General features: G+C 38.1%; 2 protein-coding genes across 2 annotated transcripts; both read left to right on the top strand.

Moving 5' to 3' along the window:
• Nucleotides 1–8,486: 8,486 nt before the first annotated feature.
• LOC120631035 (chymotrypsin BI-like) lies at nucleotides 8,487–13,304 on the top strand. The gene is made up of 5 exons (XM_039900430.1): nucleotides 8,487–8,681; nucleotides 9,324–9,594; nucleotides 11,470–11,559; nucleotides 12,502–12,698; nucleotides 13,200–13,304. Exons 1-5 carry the CDS (start codon nucleotides 8,487–8,489, stop codon nucleotides 13,302–13,304), a joined length of 858 nt encoding a protein of 285 aa, XP_039756364.1.
• A 2,898-nt stretch (nucleotides 13,305–16,202) lies between these two features.
• LOC120630929 (collagenase-like) lies at nucleotides 16,203–22,544 on the top strand. Its single transcript, XM_039900275.1, has 5 exons — nucleotides 16,203–16,397; nucleotides 16,970–17,237; nucleotides 19,575–19,664; nucleotides 20,506–20,705; nucleotides 22,440–22,544. The coding sequence occupies exons 1-5, from the start codon at nucleotides 16,203–16,205 to the stop codon at nucleotides 22,542–22,544; spliced, it is 858 nt and encodes a 285-aa protein (XP_039756209.1).
• The last annotated feature ends 1,708 nt before the right edge of the window (nucleotides 22,545–24,252 follow it).

Raw genomic sequence — 24,252 nt, 5'->3', positions numbered from 1 at the left:
CTCAATCACGCAAAAACGGCTAAACGAATTTGAATGAAATTTGGCATGCATGCAGCCTTTGATATAAAAAAAGGACATAGGCTACCTTTTATCTTATGTAGTTCTCGACGAAAATTTGTAAATTGTTTACGAGCTAAGCCACGGGCAACAGTTTTGAATTTTGGTATACATGTCACCTATGGAAAAGGACATGTACTTTCTGTACCGATATCTCAAACCGTTCCCGTGGTAAGATTAAAAATTGTTAACGATCGAAGGTTTATCCCAATTCAGAAGTCCACGCAGATGAAGTCACGGGCAGAAGCTAGTAATAACAAATAATACAAAGAAAGTATAAAATAGTCGATGAGATAAAAAGTGATCTTAATTATTTAATTATATATTTGTAATAAAAACACATAAAACATCATACAAAACCAAATTAATATATAATAAGTGAAACTATTTATAAATATATTTTTATAGTAACGCTGTTGATTACGAATAAATAAATAAATAAAATGGAAAAAATATAATCTTAAAATAACATTTCTTATTATATTCTTATTTATAAAACAAAACAAAAAATACGTAAACCTAAGAAGAATTGTCCGTCTTGTTTCCCTACAGCGACGGTACACGATGCTTTTAGGACAAAAATCCGCCCTGAGTTCCTTACCGAACTAAGCTGGAATGGTAGGTAAGTTACTTTTAATTAGGTGGTAGTTAAAAAAGTTAGTCTTTCCGTTTTTACAAAAATCATAGTCACCCCGGCGTAATACTAGTGCAGCGGCGCGGATTACGTCGTTTATTATAAATAATCCCGCGGTGTAGATATCTCCCCTCCGAGTTTTATTTATTCATAAAAAATCTTAATCCGTTTTTACTAAAACTCATTCAATCGACTGGTTCGAGCATCAAAGCTTTCGGACGGTGTTTATATTCTTTTATTTCGTTGGATGATACGACTACAAACACAAAATAAACTGTTTTGCAAGTATAGCAGCAGTTGGGCCGTAAGATTCTAAAGCCCGTTCAAATTACAACTTCATGATATCTTCCTTATGGGTATAACATTCGATCATGAATCAAAATTAGGCACCAATATATAGGTAATTATTTTTTCCTGGCTTATTCTTGTTTTGCACTTGGAAACAGTTGCATACTCATCATCTGCTGAGTTTGTAATTATAAATATATAACATAAAAAAACGTATTTTTAGATCCATACTTTTAATGTTATAAATTCGAAAGTATCTCTTTTTGTCTGTTTTCACGGCTAAATTATTTAACAGCGATGAAATTCGACAAGGATATATATTGCATCTATGCATAGTATATTTAATTCTGAGAAAGTCGATACTTCCCGAAGGTTTAAAAAAAACAATAAAATGCGAGTAAAGTCTGCTGTGTCTGGTAAATAGGCAAAGACAAAATAGTTATGTATCATTTTAGCTTCTATTTGCGAACCGATGTTTTGTAGTGATGTGCTATAAAACATTAACATTAGTAGCTTCAGTTTAAAGTTGAAGAATTTAGTTATCTCCATCAACTCACCTCTATTTTATATTTTACATATAACGTATGCATCCAAAGTGCCATCTATATATGTGCCTATTTGAACAAATAAATATTTGACTTAGACTTTGACTTTAACTAAGCTACTAGACATCTAATCGTGATAATATGTCAAACTCATGCCTAATTGAAAAGTTACTACTTTTTTTATGTCACTATAGAAGACAAAGTTTGTATCGTTCGAGACATTTGCATTTTTACAACACTTTTGCAAACCTTTGTCATTTTTCTCCGACGCGACAGTTTTTCCGAGACTTTCACCAAGAGATAACGATGATAGGGTAGATACAGCCCTCGAGTCCAAATATTCTGTAGCAGCCCTTGAAGATAGCGCGTTCCTCTCCCAGGGAAACACTTCCTTACTAACGCAAAGTTGTCCTTACCACTCCAGAAAATCTTATATAGGATCTAACAACGAAGAAATTGGGTTGGTTTTCGCTAAGCGAGTGTTTTCGTAACAGTTCTAAATCAGGCTATACTTTGCCACCAATCTTACGCTCAACGTCACTTTATCGTCATAATGGAGATTGAGTGCGAGCAGGACGGGCGGTGTGCGTGCGAAAGAGACAAACGCTTGATGAAATTCATGAAGTTCTAGTATTTTGCTCATGTGGGGATATTTGGCAGCCCGGTTTATGAAGTCAGGGATGTATAAGGGTGCCGTGCCATGAGGGGTAAGAATGCAGGGCGAAGTATCAGAGTCTCACGCACAAATATACCAACTTATATCGTATATATCATTTAATGATCATTTACAAATCTTAAAGGTACATACAGTACCATTATTTTGATTCATCATTATAAAAATCTTTGAAGCTGAAAAATGTGGATCTTGAAAAATCTTAAAAACAATCTCATTCTGTTTTAAATTGATGGTCCTATGTGTAGTCTCCGAAAATAAATAAGTCAAGCATTCGTAAGTACCTAGTGCTCATTTAAAGTAGTACTTTGCAAACGACTTATTAAAAAGATATAATAATTTAAAGTAACCAATTTAGAAGTAATTGGTTATGGATATTGTAATGGGGAAATCATAAAAAGTTTATTTTTTTAAAAACCGTTCATGATTTAAATAATACTTACGAGGTATTTGCAGACATGTGTATTCAACTCACTGATTGTTGAATTTTTTTTTAAAGTAAGCTGCGCTTAGCTCACTGTTTTACAACTAGTAGCTTTCTCGCACCACTTTAGCTACCTCACATCCTCGGTGGGAAGGTAGCTTAAGAAACGGATTTTTTGCAGCTATCTTTACGATCTCTTTCGATTTTATGGCATCGCGTTTCCAAAGCATGGGGAAGTGGATATTGTTTAGAGAAAGCTTTTTGCATCCAGATAACCACTCTGCTTTTATGAATCAAATACAATGTCTGTCTATTTAGAGAAGGCCTACGTAACTGGCTTTTATGAAGGTATTTATCTATTTGTACGAGTGGTTCCTATTTAAATATGGGATTCAAAGCTGAAAATAATTAAGAAGTGATAGAGAATATATATTTGAGTGGGCTGCCTTAACGCAATGTATAGAAAGGTATGTAGCAGTAGGTAAGTAGCATCTATAGCAATTTTTAGGGTTAGTACCAAAATGGAAAAATGTATTTTGTGTGAATTTGTCCAGCCGTCAAAGCCGACAATAAAGTCTAGATAAAACTATCAAAATAATATTTTGAATATGTTTATTTCTTAATGCCCCAACATAATACCAACCAAAATCAATCAAAACAGAGAGATTGTTAAGCTATAAAATGATGTTGGAAAAGAGCAATCTGCTGAGTTTCTTGCCGGCTCTTTCCAGTGGAATCTGCCTTCCGAACCGGTGACGTTCAAAAAGTGCTTATAACTTACGCCTGCTTGAAATAAATAAATTTTTATTATCATTTAATATGGGGAACAAAAATTGAGGGACGGAAAATAAAAAGTAAGATATGAGATCAAATTGAGATAACAATGCCAAATGGGCCGGCAATGGAAGACCTTGATGATTTAAAACAAAAATATCTACAAGAAGCTGAAATTTAATACACACGGGAACCTTAATGTAATTCTTAAATACCAAAGTTGAATGTGTTACAAAATAACATATAACTAATCCGATCGATAAAAATAATTTTATTGCATGATTGATTAACACTAATTCACTTAGATAGTGTCAAAACATCCTGTAACAATATCAGATTAATAAAACTGTGTTATCTTATTAATTAAATAAAGTTATTCAATGAAAATAGTAAAATACATGAAGAACTTTTGGCTATCTATAGCCACAAATTCCTTCTTCTGCCTTCCGAACCGGTGGTAGAATCACTACAAACAGACAGACTTGACGTTTCAAAAGTGCTTATATTAGGCCTACTTGAAATAAATGAATTTTGAATTTGAATTTGAATTTGAATTTGACAAAGTCCACATAGCGATCGATATGTGACCAATTATTTAGTCGTTGTGTTGTGGTTTGATTTCTACTTTCTTTACTTTTGTGTGGTTTACAGGCACATGAGGCATAAGACCTTTGGTTTAGGTCGATGGACACAGACCGGCACTGCTTAGGACATGTTCCTGACCTGCGTCCATGAACAGATCGAAATTATATAATCTGTTCATAGGTGGAGTTATCATCATAATCATCATAAACAACAACCCATAACCAACGCTGGCCAATGTCTGTGCGTGAAACCTAGGCTATCACCGATTTATGGAAGTGGATTGCTAAGACAAAATCCACGTCACCATATGTATATTCTTTTTAAGTTTAGAACGTATGAGGACACATATTAGCCACCATACCCAGACCAAAACAAAACCGTAAGGCAGTCAACTAAAAACAGCAAACCAACTCGTATCGATCTCGAGAAGTTTAGTTAGCGAAACCCGAGCGAGCGAGAGGTTTTCATTTTGTTTTGAAACTCTCCGCCAGACTCCGGGGAAACACTAAACAGTTGTGTTTTAAACTCGATAAGAACTGCACGTTATCATAGAGTCAGACGAAAACACATGCAATTGATAAAAAGTGACAAACAACCCTTCCAGTGTTCCCGACCTCATTTAATTCATGTAACTACAAAAAAAATTAAAAAATTAAACGCCCAGATTAATAACCTCTGTTAGGCGTACGGTGGAGCATGGAAGAAAAACGCAGTTGGACCTGCGAAGAAGTGTTATCCCTCATAGAACAATTTCAAAAGCACCCCAGTCTATGGGATGGCAGAAGTGTCTACTACAAAAGTAAAATGAAGAAACAAGACGCTTACAAAGAAATGGCGGCAACGTTCCAAACGACTACAACGGAAGTCGACAGGAAAATCAAAAATATAATATCCCAGTATCAACGGGAAAGAAGGAATTATAAAAAAGTTAAAAGCATGGGGGTGGGCGGCAGTTTTAGGGCGAAATGGTTTGGTTACCACGCCATGAGTTTTCTACATGAGAAGCCCAGGAGAGGGGGCGAAGTTGGGGGGGAATACCAGGTAATATTATCTTTTTAATCGGAATAAAGGCTAAACCTAAAAATAAGAATAGTATCAGCTTAATGTGTTTTATCTGTCTGTCTGTGGTATCTAACACAACTGGATTGATATGGTTCGTCTTTATGAAAGCAGACCTCACGGCATAAGACGAGATGGTTCTCGAAAATTATCTGATCATTTACTGCTTGAATATTTTCAAGGTCCGATCATTTGAAATTCGGTATAATGACGCTGCACCAACCAGAAGTCTGCGATATACCAAACCGCTTAGCAACTTGCAGCAGATACAATGGGTTAGGACTCATTAGAAGACTTGATATTTATCGTAAGCTCTTTTTTTTACCTCGGGATTAGAGCTTGGATTTAAATTTAAATTTCATTTTGTACTTTAGGTCTGTTAGTTAGTTACAAAAAAAAATGGTAAAAAATCCGGTTCCTATTTTAGCTTTAAAGGGTGCTATTTAATTTAAGTTAATAGACGTTTTAGTACCAAAATGATTTACTTAACGGCCAACAAAACATAGCAACCTGTTTGTTAGAGAAATGGCAAAAGTCATACAAACAAAATATAACCGTCTCCTTTCAGTTTTAGATGAACAGAGTTATATGATATATAATATCTCGATTGTTTAATTCCAGGATAGTGAATCCGATGATGATGAAACTTTGTCAGATATCCGAAACCACTCCCATGAAGCTGTCGATGAAGTCGAGATGCCGTTAATGCTATGTGAAGTTGGCATGGAAAACATCGCTGAGGAAGAAATTCAATCAAAGCAAGATGTTTTTAAACCACCAAGAGTATCAACGAAAAAAGAGGTTACCAGAAATGAAGAAAAACATGATGCCAAAAGTCTGTTTAAACTTTTAGAATCTGCAGGAACAATAACACCTCGTGACGAATCCGACGTTTTTGGAGAAATGGTAGCTCAGAACCTTAAGCGGTTAAAAACTGAGTACGCTAAAATTACTGTACAAAATCGTATCAACAACTTACTGTATGAAGCTCGACTGGGATGTTATGATTCACCACAAAGTGGGGCGTTATTTGCAAATTTAGCCACTTCATCAACTACCAGTGATCCGACTTAATTTTTAATGAAAAACAAAATTTATTTCAAGTAGGTATTATAAGTACTTTTGAAACGTCAAGTCTGTCTCATTGTAGTGAATCTACCACCAGTTTGGGAGGCAGATTCTTCCGAGAAGAAGCCGTGCAGAAACTCAGCAGTTGCTCTTATCCAACATCAACTATTTACATTTTACATTTTAATATTCAATTTTCTATCTTGTGACAGATGAAAACGGAGCCGGATGCTTCCAAGCAACATGTCATAAAGGAGTTAGTTCATCAATCTCACCTCGCTGTAAAAATGTGTTTTAACATATTCTTTAAACTTATTATCATTGGTAGGGTCAAAATTACCTTAGGAATCATATTACAAAAGCGTACTCAATGCCACAAATGACTTCTATATCTTTCGCAGACGATATGCAGATGACACTAATTTATGACTATGTCTTGTAAGTCGACTGTTTATATCCACTTTTTGTTTATATAGACTAATATATTGTCTTAAAAATACTGTATTATTATTAATATTTTGTGAAGCTACAGTAAGTATACCTATTTCTTTAAATTTCTCAAGGAGGAATTCGCGTGATTTGAGTTTATATATTGATCGTACAGCACTTTTCTTCAATATAAATATAGCTTAGATGTCAGCATGTATGTTTGTCATGTTTGTCCTTGCTTGACGCCCTAGCTAACGAACTTATCAATTTGATTTTAGGCAAAGAGTTAATTGAAAGCACGTAGAGCAAATAAGGCTTTTTATCCCTAGAAAACCAACGGAGCCCAGAAGATTTGTGAAAACACGGACGAAGAACGCAGGCAACAGCTAGTAATAATATAAAATTAAATTGATATATTACTTAATCTAAATTCTATTGAGGATCACAATAGTTTTTATCGCAGTTTGCTTGCATTGTTTTGATCATAGAATGCTTGAAATGAACCCGTTCAGCCAGAGCGAGAAATGTTGTGACGAAACTGGATCACTTTTGGCGTAGTCGTTAGGCTTCATATCACCGCTTTGAGAGAATTCAGCGAGCGATAATCGATAAAAGCTTGGGTTATCTTTAAAATTTCTTTAGAAATGGCCATTATAATTACTGATATAGCTTTAAGTGTTTTGAAGCTGAAGTGGCGATGAGTGAGATATTAGGGGACTGATGGACGTTGAATTCCCAAGAAGCTGGAAGTGCAACAGAACTCTGGAAATTGCCAACCTCCACTAGATAACATTCACGCAAAAGAAACCGGAATTCACTTAAGATTGATTATATTAATAAAATATTTAATTTAATAAAATAATTTTAAGTATATATATATGAAAAATACCCATATTAAAAATGCGTAAGGTAATTGTGACTGTTGGTTTAATAATATCTTACCTACATTCGGTTCAACCAGTGCACCAATATAGAATACATCGTGGAGATATAGACATTGGCTACTCTTATTCCTAACGAACACCCGGGCGTTGTTCCGCGGCAATGCACAATGGTAAAATTAAATCTTTGTTAAATTTAACCGTCTTCACGGAAGTAGCTGGCGTCAAAACATCTTTGCATACAAAAAAGTATCAAATTGGTATTTTTAGATAGAAGCAGGCGTTACTTTGCGGAAATCCATAATATATTATGAAAATAAAGCTTAATTTGCTATACTCCGTGAACAGCAGCACAATCTGTATGGTGTAATTTATAATTACTTCAAGTAATTTATAATTGTTAAGTCAAAACAATTATTCATTGTAAAGTTAACATTTCCGGAGGATGCTCCGGTTTCGGAGCGAAACGTGCGTAGAGGGTACATTGCCGAGGATCTGTTTGGTGTGGAGTATACGGATTGAAGTAATTATAAATTACACCATACAGATTCTGCTGCTGTTCGCGGAGTGTAGCAAATTAAGCTTTATTTTCATAATAAGTTGGTATTCAAAAATGGAACACTGGCTTTATGTTACTCGTATATGGTCAATCAATAAAATCTTTGTTTTTCAAATCTCTGACACACAAAAAACAGAAAACAGACCACTTAACTTAATTTCTTTTTTCTGAATTATCAAAAAACATTTTGTTGAAAAACCTCCATAGAAAAGAACACAGTTTCATTACTGACCATCGACTCAATTGAATTGAATTTCAGTGGAGCATTGCAAGCAAATGTTTATCAATTTAAGTGATTTAAATCGTTGCAATCAATATAGTTATGTGGTGAAAAAATGCTACAATCACATAAAAACAAACAAATTCAAATAACATTATGGTTAATCCAAAAATGGATTTCCGATTTTTTTATTAAAAGGAAGGAAGATTAATTGATAACATTTGAACGTAATGATAAGATATTACTTGGTATATAAACTGTGGCCACGGATATCACTATAAGCTGTCAAAATGAAACTGTTATTGCTCGTTGTTGGATTGGTGGTGGCTGCCTCTGCGGAGTATGCGGAGATCTGGAAGGACTACCATGAAGAGTTCGGTATCGCTGAGGCCGCGCGAATCAAACAAGCTGAGCAGTCTATGGACTTCGATGGCGCCAGAATCGTTGGCGGCCAGGCGTCCAGCCTCGGACAACACCCCCACTTGGTAAGTTAAAGGACTTTCACCATACACCTGCCATGGTTGTGTCGGGCTATAATATATTTAATAATTTAAATTAAATTATTAAATTCAGTTTCAGTTTTTTTTTTTTTAAAAGTACTTTATTGTATTGTAATATATCGGAGGATTATGATCTGCGATCTTCATAGAATATTAAAAGCAAATCGATGTTTTTTTCGCATAACATTTAGTTATCCAATAATAATCAAATCGAAACAACTCTTGTGGTGGGTATGCCCCCCGTGGTTTAAATCACTGTCATTTTTGCGTGCTAATAACTTGAGTATCTTTCAGTCATTGTATGCTAGTTTGTGTTTTTTACGTCGATTTGAGATAACAATTACATTTCTAAAGCTAAAACTACTGCAGTATTGTGTTTTGGAGCCCTTTGACTCTCATTAAAGCTAACCTAAGGCAGAAGAAACAACCTTACCATTCTACATCTTTACCTACATATTAAATCAATGTGTTAATGTTTAATTGACGGCTTATTTATATATACATATATCTATATCTATATGTATATAAATAAGAACAAGAAAAAACCTTACCATTCTCACATCATATATATATATTTATATATATAGATAATAAGCTGGTGTTCTGATAAGAAGTCTTGCTCTTCAGGCTGGCCTAATCGTCGTTCTAACCAGTGGCAGTGAATCAGTATGCGGCTCATCCATCGTCTCCAACAATAGACTGCTTACTGCCGCCCACTGCTGGCGACACCGCAACAGCCAGGGTCGGCAGCTCACCGCCGTGATGGGCTCCGTGCGTCTGTTCACTGGCGGCCTGCGGCTCACCAGCAACAACGTCCAAATGCACGCCAACTACAACGAGGGCAACCTTAACAATGACATCGCCATCATTATGCTAACCACTAGGATTACTTTCAACAGTAAGTGTAAAGCATATCAACCACTTCAACACAATCACCACCTTTTTTTTTGAAGCTGGGAAATGCATTAAGGGGGCTGGAGGCTGGTCAGTCGGATGTAGGAAGCCTCCAGAAGGGTATCTGAGACTCGCTGGCTGGTAAAGCATTAGTCAGAATGCCCACTATAACCCAGCGAAGCCGCCCGCGCCTAGTGGGCATCACAGGATCGCGGTCGCATGCAAACTTTGACGCCCCAGCTCACCCGTCGGAGGCAAGCAGCGGTGTCTACGAGGGTGGCATAAAATGCGCATATCTGCGCCTCCTGCCACCAGTCCTCCTTCTGCAGAGAGAAAGAGCATCTCTCTGTCTCTCTCCGAGGCCTCCTTCAAAGTCAATACGGCTTCGCCGAACTAGACAGCGGTATACTAGCCCTGCTCGCTGCCGAACATCAGATTGATAACGGTCGACAGCGAGATTTTGCCGTCCAGGAGTGAGTGCTTTGGCGGCGTTCGTGACGCGATTCTGCCAGACTATGGAGCGCTGTGTTTTCAGGCGCACCACACACGTGGCCGGTCGGCGAGGCCTCCCTTTCCGCGATCCCGTGCAAGTTCTTGCCGAAACAGCCATTTCCGGTAAATACCTGCACAAGACAGTATGACAGCACGCTATGGCGCCGCTTCAGCAACCGCTCTAAGTAGGCCCCACTTAGGCCCCACTTAGAGCTCGCGAACGGGGAAACCCAAGCACCACCTGGGCGGACGTGGGTTCACCTTAGCATTCGATCTTTTTTGACAGAGCTCATCCTGAGAATTGCTGTGTTCTAGTCTGAAAGACATGATGCTGATGGACACAGGGCGGCAATTTGTATGGCGAGTTCTTTGCTCCCTACAACATACAGCTCTGTTTACAGGCGATAGTTATCCACTTAATATCAGGTTCGCCCTGAATGCCCACTTTAGTTTGGCAAGTTAAATTATCTCCGTCTCACAACCAGACCTCAAATACTGGTGTTGGCAAATGATCTAGGGTGAGAGTGAAGATCATGTAGACCTTTAGGTAAGACTGAGGACTAATCCTTTACGTGCTCACTGCCTAGAATTGGTCTAATTAACTTTGTAACAGATGAACAGAGAAATCCTCAGCCGAAACCCTATTTCTCCTTTAATTTCTACCCTTCGTGAAATCCATATCTCCGTCCAATCCAAGGTGTCACAATCAGCTGACGGATGAATGGCTGATAGGTGATTTCCAAGTTATTAAAAACTAATGTTTACCACTAAAAACCAAAACCACTTTATTTATAGAGTTCTTAGTAATTTTATGAACCATATCTTAGCTGCATTCATTTATAAGATATTCGTTCATTTTGTTTTGGTAATTTGATCACAGTAACTTGCTATACGCAAAATTATGTACAATGTAGACTAAGTACCTAAGCTTTTCTGAATATTGCTTGAAAATCATATTTTTAATGCCGTGTTTAGTAATTTTTTCCAAATCTTCTTTACAATGAAATTTCATCATCAATCATCTTCGATAACATTCTCCTACAATCAAAGCTACTCAAGCTTAGATATCTACTTATTCTTTGAGATGCTGTTAAATTTAAAAATTACTGACGTTAACCCCCATCACGCACTGGAGTAGCGTGTTGAGTGAATGCTCTAAACCCTCTCTCCTGAGCCTGTACTCTGCATCATCATCAGTATCAACCCATTACTGACCGACAGCAGGGCACGGGTCTGCCACCACGTTGGCCGAGTGCAGACTCTGAGAACATTATAGAGAACCCTAAGGCGTGCGGGTTTCCTCACGATAGATCAGTTATTTAATTGCTTAGGTAACAGCTGTCTTCAAATTTTCAATACAAGTTCTGTTTTTTTTTTATATTCACAGATAATATCAACCGTATTAACATCGCCAGTGGCTCTAGCACGTTCGCCGGAAACACCGCCACGGCTTCCGGCTTCGGCAGGCAAGGAGACAGTAAGTGCACAATGATACGACATTGAATGAATGAACGACAGCACTTTTATTTTACACCACAGGGACAGTAACAGAAAAAACAATTCATAGATCAAGTTAAATGGAGGAAGGAAAATGTTAAATAGAGGGTACAATTTGGAGACCTTATCGCTAGATAGCTAGAGATAGATAATATATATATATATATATATATATATAAGAGACCTTCCCCGGCTACGCAGCCATCTTGTTTTCTGTGTCCGGCGCTGTTTATCTGTATATAATAAGTATTTGTGTATATTATTCGTACTAATAACACAAGCTATTCCCGTAGTATATTATTTATTGTTTCAATACCTAATAATTAATTTGTTGCAAATGTTTTTTTCAGATTTTTAAAAAATCTGGCGGTTTGCGCGTGAATGTCAAAGTTCTTTTTTTGAAATTGATACAGAACGCATCGAGCAGTAAGAATGTGTTGATCGAATGAAAAAAAAACAAAGGAGTGAAATTATGAAATTCATCAATTCAGTACAACATTTTACCATCCGTTTGGATGATATTTTAGATATATAAAGCATTCAGTCATTTAATAGCTTTAAAGCTTTTTGGAAGTACTCTACCATGCTTATTTCTGCCGCTAAGCAGCATTGTTGTAATGCTGTATCGCTCTGTTTATCGGCTATGACTTCCACTTGCTATCAAGTGAGCCGTCTGCTTGGTCTGTCAATCATAACTATAAAAAAAAGGTTTGTGTGGTTTAAAACTTTTTTTCACATTATAGACATTTAACATAGATATTGGTATCGGCTGAAAGAGCCTGTCACTTTATCCCTATTCCGCGGCCGACCGTCACGCGACATGCAACATACAGCCTAAAAAGTTTGAGACGATGCAATAAAAGTTTCACTATAAAAGGATTTAAAGCATGGGCGAAGATAAATAAATAAATATCTATTTCAGACCAAGGAATAACCCAGAGCCAGTCGCTGCGGCACGTGGCCATGCAGGTCATCACCAACGCGGCGTGCGCTGGCGTGTACGGTCCCAACGTGGTCATTGGCTCCGTAATCTGCACGGCCACCACGGGCGGGCGCGGAACCTGCCAAGGAGACTCCGGCGGGCCGCTGGACATCGGCACTGGGGCTAATCGACAACAGGTCCATTTAGATTATTTTAACTTGAGACAAAAACGACGGGGTGTTATAAGTTTGACATTTCTGTGTGTGCGTTTGTTGGTTTCTCCCCCGAACGGATGAACTTATTTGATTTAGTTTTTTTTTTGTTTAGTCGGAAAGTCTTCTACGTTATGCTTGATAGGTTCAAGATCGCCGCCGCCACAAAATGGGCAAATACATATTTTTTCTCAACTCCTACAATACGGGAATGAAAGGGTTTGACAATACACTACAAAAATTTCTAAACCAATGTGGTCGCCAATTTTTTTGCATGCCCTTTAGTAGGCTAGAAATTCTTACATATTAAAAATGTGAAAGTGTGTTTGTTAATTTGTTTGTGTGTCCTTCCTTAACGCCCTAACTTAGCAACCAATCCACTTGATTTTTGGCATAGAGTTATTTGAAGAGACGGAAAATATTTATATTATTTTATTTTTATCCGAGGAGAATACTGAAGATGATGATGCTTTTGTTTGTCATCAGATCGGTGTGACATCCTTCGTACACAGCTCCGGCTGCCAGCGCGGCCAGCCAGCCGGGTTCGTCCGGGTGACGTCATTCAACGCCTGGATTCGCCAACGCTTATAAAAATAAATAACTACCTCGTATTCTTTCGTTTTCTATGCCCAGTACGCTATGTCCTTTTTTTTTCTCGTAGGGAAATTCTCATGGTGACTAAAACCCCACGGTGTTCCATCTCGTCACAACGGAACGCTTTCGTACACAACTGCAACCCAGCCATCGGCGCCTACCGAGGCAGGCAATTCTCTGTGTAAACATCAAGAACCTCTGAACACCATCGAAGGCACACCAAGAACATGGAGTGTGCCTTTCAATTCGAGGACTTATCCTTTACGGGCGACAGAATCCCCGTATCTATCGCCCGGAGGCTACGCCCGACTCTTCTGCGGCGGGACGGATTAGAGTCTACGTCGTCCTCTCTCAGTACGCTAACCTAACCTAATGCCTTGTAGGATCAGGCAGTTATCTAAATCTGATTGGACAACGCCAAATAACAGTGCGGTATTGGTTGCTCGAGTTCAACTATAATTGCGGCCGTAAATTTCGCCCGCGCGGTATTTCCCTTACACAGTGCTTGAATCATCTCTCAAGACGCACAGGCTAAAAGATGGTTTTGCTGATAGGATGTTAACGAGCTATAGTCGTAGCCAACCCTGCCGTTTGGTTTAGTAACTTTTCCTACAAGTTGCCAACTGGTCATCTTCATGTATAACGCATTATTCACATTTTTTTTATTTAGATGATAGATCGTCACTAGTTAGCTACTGTCAGATAAATAACTATATGGGGGGACTGAGCCAATTAGGAAATCATAAATGAAAAATGCTCATGCCGGGAATCGAACCAGGGGACCCCTTATAAGCCATATAAACCTTCTTGCTTTAACTCCGGCTGTCGAGGACACTGACATTTTTATTGAATATTGTAGTCCCTGAGCCGGAAATAAATGGTAGTGGTTGAGCAAATCGTTAATTAAGCGTAGGTACGTGAAATGAGTTGGAAGCCTCCCTTCACCGAAATAATAATAAAAGTGACCTCCGCTTACACCGTACATTGTTTTACATTTATTTATTTATTTATACTCTTTATTTGTACACCACTCAGACGAGACAAAAAAAAGAACAAACACATGAAGAATGAAGCAGGATACAAAAGGCGGCCTTATCGCTAAGTAGCGATCTCTGCCAGGCAACCTTAGGATTAGGAAAACTAAAAAGAAAACAAATAGGTGGGTATCTATCTACATCACACACACACATCAACCGATAGACGTCCACTGCTGGACATAGGTCTTTTGTAGAGAGTTCCAAGTTCCACGATTCTGAGCCGCTTGGATCCAGCGGCTACCTGCGACGCGCTCAATGTCGTCTGTCCACCTCGTTGGGGGTCGACCAACGCTGCGCTTTCCAGTACGGGGCTGCCATTCCAGCACCTTGGGACCCCAACGTCCATCCTTTCTCCGAACTATGTGCCCGGCCCATTGCCACTTAAGCTTCGCGACTCGTTGAGCTATGTCGGTAACTTTGGTTCTTCTACGAATCTCCACATTTCTGATTCGATCGCGTAGAGATACTCCGAGCATAGCTCTCTCCATCGCCCGCTGAGTGACTCTAAGCCTTCTTATGAGGCCCATCTATCTACATACTAATACATAAACCAGACTACACAAAATAAAAAAATACTATTGATAAATATAAAAAATAAATATGCTAATACCAATCTTAATATACCATAAATACTTAAATATGAGTAGATAAATAAATAATAATGTTCGTCTTTACTGAGCGAGATAGTGAGCCTTACATGTATCATCATGCCACTCTTTTCTTTCTATATAATTGGATTTTATGGCATTCTATTCTTATAAGAACGAAAAAATATTTTTAGTTTATTATTAGTTTAAACTCATAATAAACTAAAAATATTTTTTGTACACATATTATTAAATATTTGTGTGATCACAGTGTATTAATACACTGTGATCCCCATAATTAGTACATACATGACACCATAACGGATCGCTAAATCGTTAGGCGGTATCCATACTAACTATAAGGTAGCAGCGCAGATCACTCTTTAGCGGTCATATAAACTGCTACACCCATTTCAGTTTAAGGCCCTTCCTACTACAGACTGCATTGTCACATATTGGACTTCTAGTACAATATACAAGCATGCGTACAATAACTGCAAAATATTATAGGCGTCAAAAAGTGCATGATACTAAATATGCAACCGTTTTTTAAATTATTACGCTGCGGTGTGACAGAAAGCCCAGTTTTACGGGCGATAAAACGAAATTGACTGGACTAGTTATTGCTGAGGGAAGTCGCTCCTGAATATCACCGTTTTTGCTCAACGAACCCGCGATCGATGTAAATAGATCGAGATGTTTGTGAGCATGAGACATGTTATGATGCCTACGAACGATATGAAGGATCACAACAACTGTTTCAAATTATTATTATTATTTAAATTCAGATTATTATAATTATTATTATATTGGAGCGGCCTAGGCAACAACATCAACGGCGAGTACATCACCCATTGCCGAAATGTAGTCATAATGACAGAGACTCTGGAAGACTTTTATACGATGATACCTCAGCTGAATTTTTCTATAGGTGCGCCTCCGTATGAACATAACTGAAACCCAACTGGAGCAAATGAAAGTATTAGCCAGCCTACATTTCCGCGTCGTTTTGCTCAACGGAGTGCCAGAATGCCGGAGTGTGTTAGGCATTCGTATAAAAAAAGATATTAGAATTGTAATACGTTAATCTATGCCTTTTTGTGTTTTATACATTAATCTACAAATCCAATAAAGCCCAAAAATGTGGGGAAGGCCATAAAAAAATTCTTTAACGCTTAATTAATAATTGATGATTGATTTTGAATCCTGTGATAAGATTATAATTAAGTTTATAAGGCCAGATTTGAACGTATTCTTTACTAGTCGCTACCATGCAACTGTTACTGATTGTCCTCGGGTTGTGCGTGGCTGCCTCAGCCGAAGTCTCCCCAATTTGGGAGGATTACCATGAAGAGTTTGGTATTGCTGAGGCAGCACGTATCAAGGCCACCGAGGAGTCTATGGACTTCGACGGCGCGAGGATCGTTGGTGGAAGTCATTCCACCCTTGGGCAACACCCTCATTTGGTAAGTCTTATTCAATTTTGTCTACATCTTTAGCTATCTGACACAGCCTGCTTTCCAATGGATCGGTGATAAGATCTTATTGCTAAAAATGGTGATGCGCACCGGCTGACCTATCTTACTGATTGATAAATTTAATACATGCCAGTAAATGGGTTGCCAACTTAATTTGTTTATAGTATGTAGAATTATTATGCGGAAACATTTGGTTTTCGAAATCATTCTGCCAGTATTCTGTCAGAAGTATATAATTTCGGGGAGAATTTCGACTAATAGCAATATGTGTTTTCTATCGTAATAGTTGACGGGCCAAGCAGAATGCCCAGCTGGTAGTGATTGGAAAACCGTCGCCAATAAACAAAGCAACACTTCGCAGGGCATGCAAGGACCACGAACTGCAAAGTGACGTCCTATGTCCACCAACCGTAACTGTACCTACCGTACTGTACTGTAAGAAAATCCACACACATCGCCAGCCCCAAAGTAAGCGTAGCTAGTGGGATACTAAGATAATTGATGAGTTTTTTTATACATATCGACCGTCTAAATAAATCTATAACCTTTCTCTTTCTCAGGGTGGCCTGGTAATTCAGCTGCAAGGAAACAGACAGTCAGTATGCGGGTCCTCTCTCTTATCCGCGACCAGGCTGTTGACCGCCGCCCACTGCTGGCGACACGGGAATTCCCAGGCCAGTCAACTGACTGTCGTACTCGGCTCCGTACGCCTCTTCTCGGGCGGCACTCGTGTGAACACAAGGACTGTTCAATTGCACGCTAACTACAATGAGCGGACCTTGAACAATGATATGGCCATCATTATCATTAATCGGATAGGCTTAAGCAGTAAGTGCCATTATCGTTTTGTTTTAACGACTTTGTCTTTTTGACATCATTTAGTATATTGCACCTTTATTTGACCTATACCACAATAAAATCATCTTACTCACATCCTGGGGTAAGTGGGAGAGATATCTTATAGAGATAAGCTTTCCTTTGTTCACTTCATGCATCATATGTTCACAATCACAATTTATGGTACATAAATAATAAATGAATATAGAATTAAGCTTACTTTGTTAAACCTGCACGTGTAATCAAGGCAGACGATAGTGTGTCAGCCAAGTATCAGCCAAGAATGAGGAACGTGTGTTTATATTACACGAAGCATTTGCCCTTTTAATAACCCAGAATCCCAAACCCATCAAATTCGGTTTATATATCTCCGCTTATATATGCTTTGTGCGGAGTACAGCAAATTAAGCTTAATTTTCATAGTAGGTATATCGTGGAATTCTGCAAAGTAACGCCTGCTTCTATACAAAGCTGAACTTTATTGTATATCTGCCAGTCTTACAATGCACTTTATTGTAACAGCGCATTGGCATAGATTGGAATGTTAAGTCCTTGCCTATGAAATTGGCGTTTTGTCGTACCAGCGACTTTGATCTCAAATATCTCCTCATTGGTTTGGAATCCTAATTTCAAATGTATACAGCTATTTACTAATGCTTTTGTGTTGCCCAATTTAATTTGTTGTTTCCTCTTTTGGTTTTTTTAAACTTGAAATATCGCGTTATTTACGAGTACGAGTTCCACCGTGGCACCAGTGCTGCAGAAATGACTCGAAGGATTAATTATGCGTATTGCGTCCGTTTCGCATAAGAAATTGCAGTGGGTTTTTTGGTTTCAACATTTTCGTTTTGGAAATTTCGTTCTCCAGAACAAGCCCCGTGGACAGCCGGAGAACAAAGTTGATAATGAAAAATTGAAAGATATTGTTAAAGCGGGTTTATCGCAAACAACGTCCGAGCTAGCTGCAGAATAATTACCTGTGATGAAAAGTGGATTCGCTCATCGCAATGGCTAAGCCCAAATCCTGCCCCAAGCGAAAATTGACTCAAACAAAATAACTTTTCAGCGTTGGGTGGACTAGCGCCGGTGTCGTTCACTATAGCTTTCTTAAATCTGGCGAGACGATTACGGCGGATGTCTTTTGTCAGCAACTGCAAAAGCTAGCTGCTACACAACCGAGGCTGGTCAATCGCTCTAGGGCACTGCTGCTTTAGCACACGGACTCCCAGGAAGGCTACTAAATTATAAGCTCCAATTGAAAGTCTAAGGCAGCCAACGCACTCCCCGGACATTTTTCCAACAGACTACTATTTCTTTCAAAATTTGGATAACTTCTTGTAAGGGAAAAACTTAAACTTTGATTGGCAGTCTTCAAAGCGCCTTTAAAGATTTTATCAACTCCCATCCAAATGTTTTTTTTTAGTAAAGGGATCAATGAATTACTTATGAGGTGGCAAAAGTGCATAGAGAGCAATAGTTGGATTACTACTTTGATTAACTAAATATATTCATATGTAAGGACCTCATACTAATATCGCCATTGTAATGTAAGAACGTGTAAAACACTTGGTTGTTACACTACATTTTAACACATCTTGAATGAATGATTTATTTCTCTACATTACGTATATAACTACTATATAAAACTTCTACTTAATGGTCTTGTTGTATGAAAGATAATCGCATACTATAAATGCGAAAGAGAACGTGATAGCCTAGTGGTTGGGACTTCGGTTTCACTTTCGAGGGGCCGAGTTCTAATCCAAGCAAGCACCTCTAGCTTTTCTATGTTATATGCGTTTTAAGCAATTAAAATATCACTTGCTTCAACGGTGAACGAAAATATCGTTAGGAAATCTACATGCCTGAGAGTCATAATGTTCTCAAAGGCGTGTGGAGTCCACCAAGTGCCCATCACGCACTGGGAAAACGTGGTGGGCTACGGCTTAACCACTTCTCATTACTCATCACACCCGTGCCCTGTAGTGGGCCGCTAATGGGTTGATATGCACCCATTGTATTTTGCATTGAGATAGTATAAACATTGGGATTAAAGTAGCTACATAAAAGAAAAATTAACCTGAGTGTAATAAAAATTTAAAATAAAATGGCTGAACAGACTTTTATGTAATTTCATAGTTTTATTAAGCAGCTCAGCTAACGGATAGCGGGTCAATAAAATTCTTCATCCGACTTAAAGAGGGCAGTTACGAGTAGTTTAGTTTACATATTCAGTCAATTAACTCACAATTTAGGAAGGCGAGTTAACTAAGTTTATTTTTATTTTTTAACTGATTTAAGATGTTAATATCCCACGTTTAATTTTAGATAATGTCAACATTGTTAACCTGGCATCTGGATCGAACCTCTTCGTTGGGTCCTGGGCTGTGGCTGCCGGGTTCGGGAGGACCAGCGATAGTAAGATACATTGTCTTTTTATCTGTCAGTTTTTGCATACCTATGTACAAACTTAAAAAATGGAGTAAACTCAGTGGCGTGCATAGGGTATGCAGATGATATAAAATGAAGACAATCTCTTATATAGCTATAGGCTTTTTATAACTCTTACAATGCCTATCCTTAAGTTTTTTATAACTCTTACTGGAGATTTTATTCATTATAAATCATCTATATATCCTGTGCAACTATCTATGTAATAAGTAACTATTAAGGAAGAGATAAACAAAACAAATTACAAGTGCCTACTCAAACATATATTTCAATTTAAATCTTATTTACATTATTCTACCAGTGAAGCTAAGCATTTGATACCCATCATATATTTCAATAAATATGTAATCCACCCGACTAATTCACCTTTCCAGCAAAAGAGAAAACAAAATCAAAATCGTTTTATCCGTTCGGGAGCTACGATGCCACAGACAGATTCACAGCTATACACACACAGAAAGACGCGTCAAACTAATCACACCTCGTCTCGTTTTTGCGTCGAGGGCTAATAATAGAGATAGATTATGAAAATTAAGCTTAATTTGCTAACCGGAGCATCAACTCCTGCTCCGCAATGAGGATACTCAGGTTTCGGAGCGAAACGTGCGTAGAGAAAGAGAGAAGGATTAAAGAAAATATAAATCACACCGTACAGATTCTTATGTTTTTCGCGGACTATAGCAAGTTAAGCTTTATTTTCATAATATATCATGGATTTCCGCAAGGTAGCGCCTGCTTCTATCCAATAATACAGATAGGTTAACACTTATCAACGATTTGTACTCACGGCAATAACTGTATACTTTAGCCGCCAACATCGGGCAGAACCAGCTTCTAAGCCACGTGAGCCTGCAGGTCATCACCAACGCGTTATGCGCCAACTCCTACGGCACGAGCACAATCGTGGCCTCGGTGATCTGCACCGGCACCGCCAATGGCCGCACCAGCACGTGCAGTGGCGACTCCGGCGGACCCCTGGTCATCGGCACTGGTGCTGGTAGACAGCTGGTCAGTATTCCATTTTATTCGATCCCCGCTACATCAAATTCAAGCAGCTACATACATTTAAAAAAAACCGGCTAAGTGCGAGTCAGACTCGCGCACGAATTGTTCCGTACTATCCCTTTCCCTATCCCTACTAATATTATAAATGTGAATGTAAGTTTGATTGTTACGCTTTCACGCAAAAACTACTTAACCGATCCACATGAAACTTTGTACACATGTTCTTGGAAGTGTTAGAAGGATACTTTTTATCCCGACATTAAGCTCGGTTCCTTTGGGAGAGGGGATGAGAGTGTTTGACGATTTATACTATAACTCCGACAAATTATAACCGATTTAAATAATTATTTCTGTATGTAGATATTTAACTTTGTCCTAACTGTGGTTGGAGATAGAGGACAGAACTCCTCAGCGGACAGCAGCAAACCCCTAATTCAAGGCTTAGCGATACTGAGTACTGTAAATTTTTATAGAACTACTTACTACTAAATTTAATGCCACACCAAAAAACTAAATCAGACGAAATCGCGGGCAACAGCTAGTTATATATAAAACGGTGTGAAAAAAACATGTCTGTTGTATGGGAGTCCCCTTAAATATTTACTTTGTTCCGTTTTTTAGTATTTATTGTTATAGCGGCAACAGAAATACATAATGTAAAAATTTTAACTAACTTACTATGACGGTTCATGAGTACAGCCTGGTGACTGACGGACAGATAGACTGTCAGGTGGTACCCTTTGGGTGCGAAGCGTAAAAATAGCCAGTGTATTGTTTCAAAGAATATATTTATCCCATTTGCTAAGATTTACCCCTTGAGGGGTAAATTTGTATAAAATATTTCCTGAAATGATGTCTATGCTTTAAAAGAAACCAGTTTTCTAATATCAGGTCAAATCTGCAAAACCTTTCATCCCTATTTTCCCACCCTTAAAGGGGGATTTTTAGGCTTTATACTTCCAAAGATTTCGTGATTAGTCAGTGAGTCAGTGGATTTATCTTTTATATATATAGATAACATTTTTAAACTAAGTATTTCAGTCAGGAATCGTACCTCGGACCATTCCCTAACCCAACTGGTAATTATTGGTAATAGTGGAATAACTTTGGAGTTAGAAAGACGTAATTTTTGACGTCCATACTTTATATTTGATTCTAAACGAATCTATTCTAATAACAGAATCTAGAACATTTGCGTAACGTAAAGTAAAAGTATTTGGTCTTATGCCTTTTTTTGGTCTTGGCTAAGCTGGCGGTAGGTGGTAGATTGACCACTGACCTCTCTAAACATGTGACAGTACCAAAGAAATCCTTATACTAGTGCACTCAAATTTTGACAAAAAAATTGTAACAGTTTTTGACTTTATTGTAATTTTTAAACTACTTCGCCTCTTACGCTGTAAAACAACTACTTGTTGTTGAGAAAAACAGAAATATATGACTCAAAGCGCGTGCGCGTACGCGTTGTGTAGATCAGTGTTTTCTATACTTAAGGTTAATGGCGTAATATAAATAATAAATAAATAACAATAATATAACAATGCGTCCAGGGTGCTGACGGGGCTGCAAAGCTTATTGCACTGCGTTCGGGATGTTCGCGACAGCGCATATCGACTGCTTTTACGCCACTATGCCAAAAGGATGCTGAAAGTGCTAAAGGATATTTCTAATGTCTTGTTATTAAGATTTATATAGACAGTACCATTTAATTTGAAGCATACTTTTTGTACCACGCAGATTGGTGTAACGTCTTTTGTGCACCGCGCCGGGTGCCAGAGCGGCCATCCAGCTGGTTTCATGAGGGTCACGGCATTCTTCAACTGGATCCGTCAACGAATGTAACATGGAATCATACCCCTGTAGAAGATTGACCCCCAAATACTGGAAATCATCTTTCCAGTTGAAGGGACCAAAGCTGACTGACGCCTAATATTTAAGTTGGAATTTACAACATTCGCACTTACTGTATATAAATAATTTATTGAAAATAATAGTTATTGATTATTCCTCAATATTCAAGTAAATAATCCAGCTTAATCCAAAATCTTTAGATGGCCGATTGAATTTAGTAGGTACTTTCCTTGCTTGGAGTATGAGTACGAAAAGAATATCACCACCACATTCGATCTGCTATCTAAGGATTTTAAATTAGATTGATTTTACTCATCCAATCCAATATAACCTCGAGTGTAAGTCCTTTGTCAGAAAGATATCTGGCTATAGAAAAGTTTTTATTGCCTATGCCTATTCTATGGCCTATCTTCAAAAAGAGATGTGCATAATATGCAACTATCAACTTTTTCTTTATTTAAAGGGTCAGTACTAGTTGCTTCCATTTAGTTTTCAAAAGGATCTCATGACGATCTGTGGAGCTAGAGTACGAAAGAGAAGAGTAGAAATAATCATCATCATCCTATATACCGATTGACGTCCACTGCTGGACACAGGTCTTCCGTGTTGGGCGTTCCAAACTCCACGATTCGGGGCCGCTTGTATCCAGCGGCATCCCGCGATTCGCTTGATGTCGTCTGTCCAACTGGTTGGGGGTCAACCAACGCTGCGTTTACCGGTGTGGGGTTGCCACTCCAACGCCTTGGAACCCCAACGTCCATCGGTTCTCCGAACTATGTGCCCCGCCCATTGCCACTTTAGCTTTGCGACTATCACGTAGAGATACTCCTAACATAGCTCTTTCCATCGCTCCCTGAGTGATTCCGAGCCTTCTTTAATACGTGAGTAATTAATACTTAAATTAATTATTTGTAGCACATTACGATTGGATTAAAGTAGGTTTATTAATCCTGAATCCTGATAAACCAGTCAGTCATTTTGATAATTTAAATTAAATGTGTAACCAGTTTTAGTTTTTTTGCTAGGTACATAAAATTAATTAGCGATGATTTTGATTACATTGTGTGCAAAATATATATATATATATATATATATATATATTTATATAAGTACATAGTAGTGGCTACATCCCAGTGGCTAGGACGTCGGCCTCTCTTTCGGGAGGCTGAGTTCGAATTCCAGCGCGCCTTTAACTTTTCGAAATCCTGGAGCGTGAGAATTTCGAGATTTGGTTTTTTATTAGTGATCTTGATTTATACTAATTTTTGTGTGCACTGAGCTAAGCCTAAACTTACGCAACAAGCCGCAAATAAGCAAACTTACAACTTTACATTTATCATCTTTGTATGGATAACCAAGTTTGTTTCTTCTGTTTCAAATTTAGCAATTATATATAAATCTCTCAAATGTTCTAATGTTGTATTTATAAAAAAAATGTTGTCCGTCGAGTCGGTAGGCGTAGAATACTAGTAATGTATTCAAATGTTAGCATGTTAAAATATCGCAGATACATATAAAGCAATAATTATAACGGCCATGGAAACTGACACACCTCTCGAGTCGTTTAATTATTCAGAGCTATTAAAAGTTATACGTTACGACACAAAGGTTGCTCGAAGAAAAACAGATCAAACGATTTATATGTATTTATGTAAAACGTGCGTATATAACCGGCTTACGTGCCTCCGTATACAATATT

The sequence above is a fragment of the Pararge aegeria genome, chromosome 17 (genome assembly GCF_905163445.1).
Source record: "Pararge aegeria chromosome 17, ilParAegt1.1, whole genome shotgun sequence".
Classification (NCBI taxonomy): Eukaryota; Metazoa; Arthropoda; class Insecta; order Lepidoptera; family Nymphalidae; genus Pararge; species Pararge aegeria.
The sequence above is the reverse complement of the archived record's forward strand: the minus strand, read 5'-3'. Positions and strand labels throughout refer to the sequence as shown.

What these genes read in the sequence shown, in the direction of transcription:
- LOC120631035 (XM_039900430.1), top strand. Translation starts at nt 8,487, where the DNA reads ATGAAACTGTTATTGCTCGTTGTTGGATTGGTGGTGGCTGCCTCTGCG. An exon ending in CACTAGGATTACTTTCAACA is followed by an intron (nt 9,595 to 11,469) that starts GTAAGTGTAAAG and finishes TTATATTCACAG; the next exon opens with ATAATATCAACCGTATTAAC. An exon ending in CTTCGGCAGGCAAGGAGACA is followed by an intron (nt 11,560 to 12,501) that starts GTAAGTGCACAA and finishes TATCTATTTCAG; the next exon opens with ACCAAGGAATAACCCAGAGC.
- LOC120630929 (XM_039900275.1), top strand. Translation starts at nt 16,203, where the DNA reads ATGCAACTGTTACTGATTGTCCTCGGGTTGTGCGTGGCTGCCTCAGCC. An exon ending in TAATCGGATAGGCTTAAGCA is followed by an intron (nt 17,238 to 19,574) that starts GTAAGTGCCATT and finishes GTTTAATTTTAG; the next exon opens with ATAATGTCAACATTGTTAAC. An exon ending in CTGGTGCTGGTAGACAGCTG is followed by an intron (nt 20,706 to 22,439) that starts GTCAGTATTCCA and finishes TGTACCACGCAG; the next exon opens with ATTGGTGTAACGTCTTTTGT.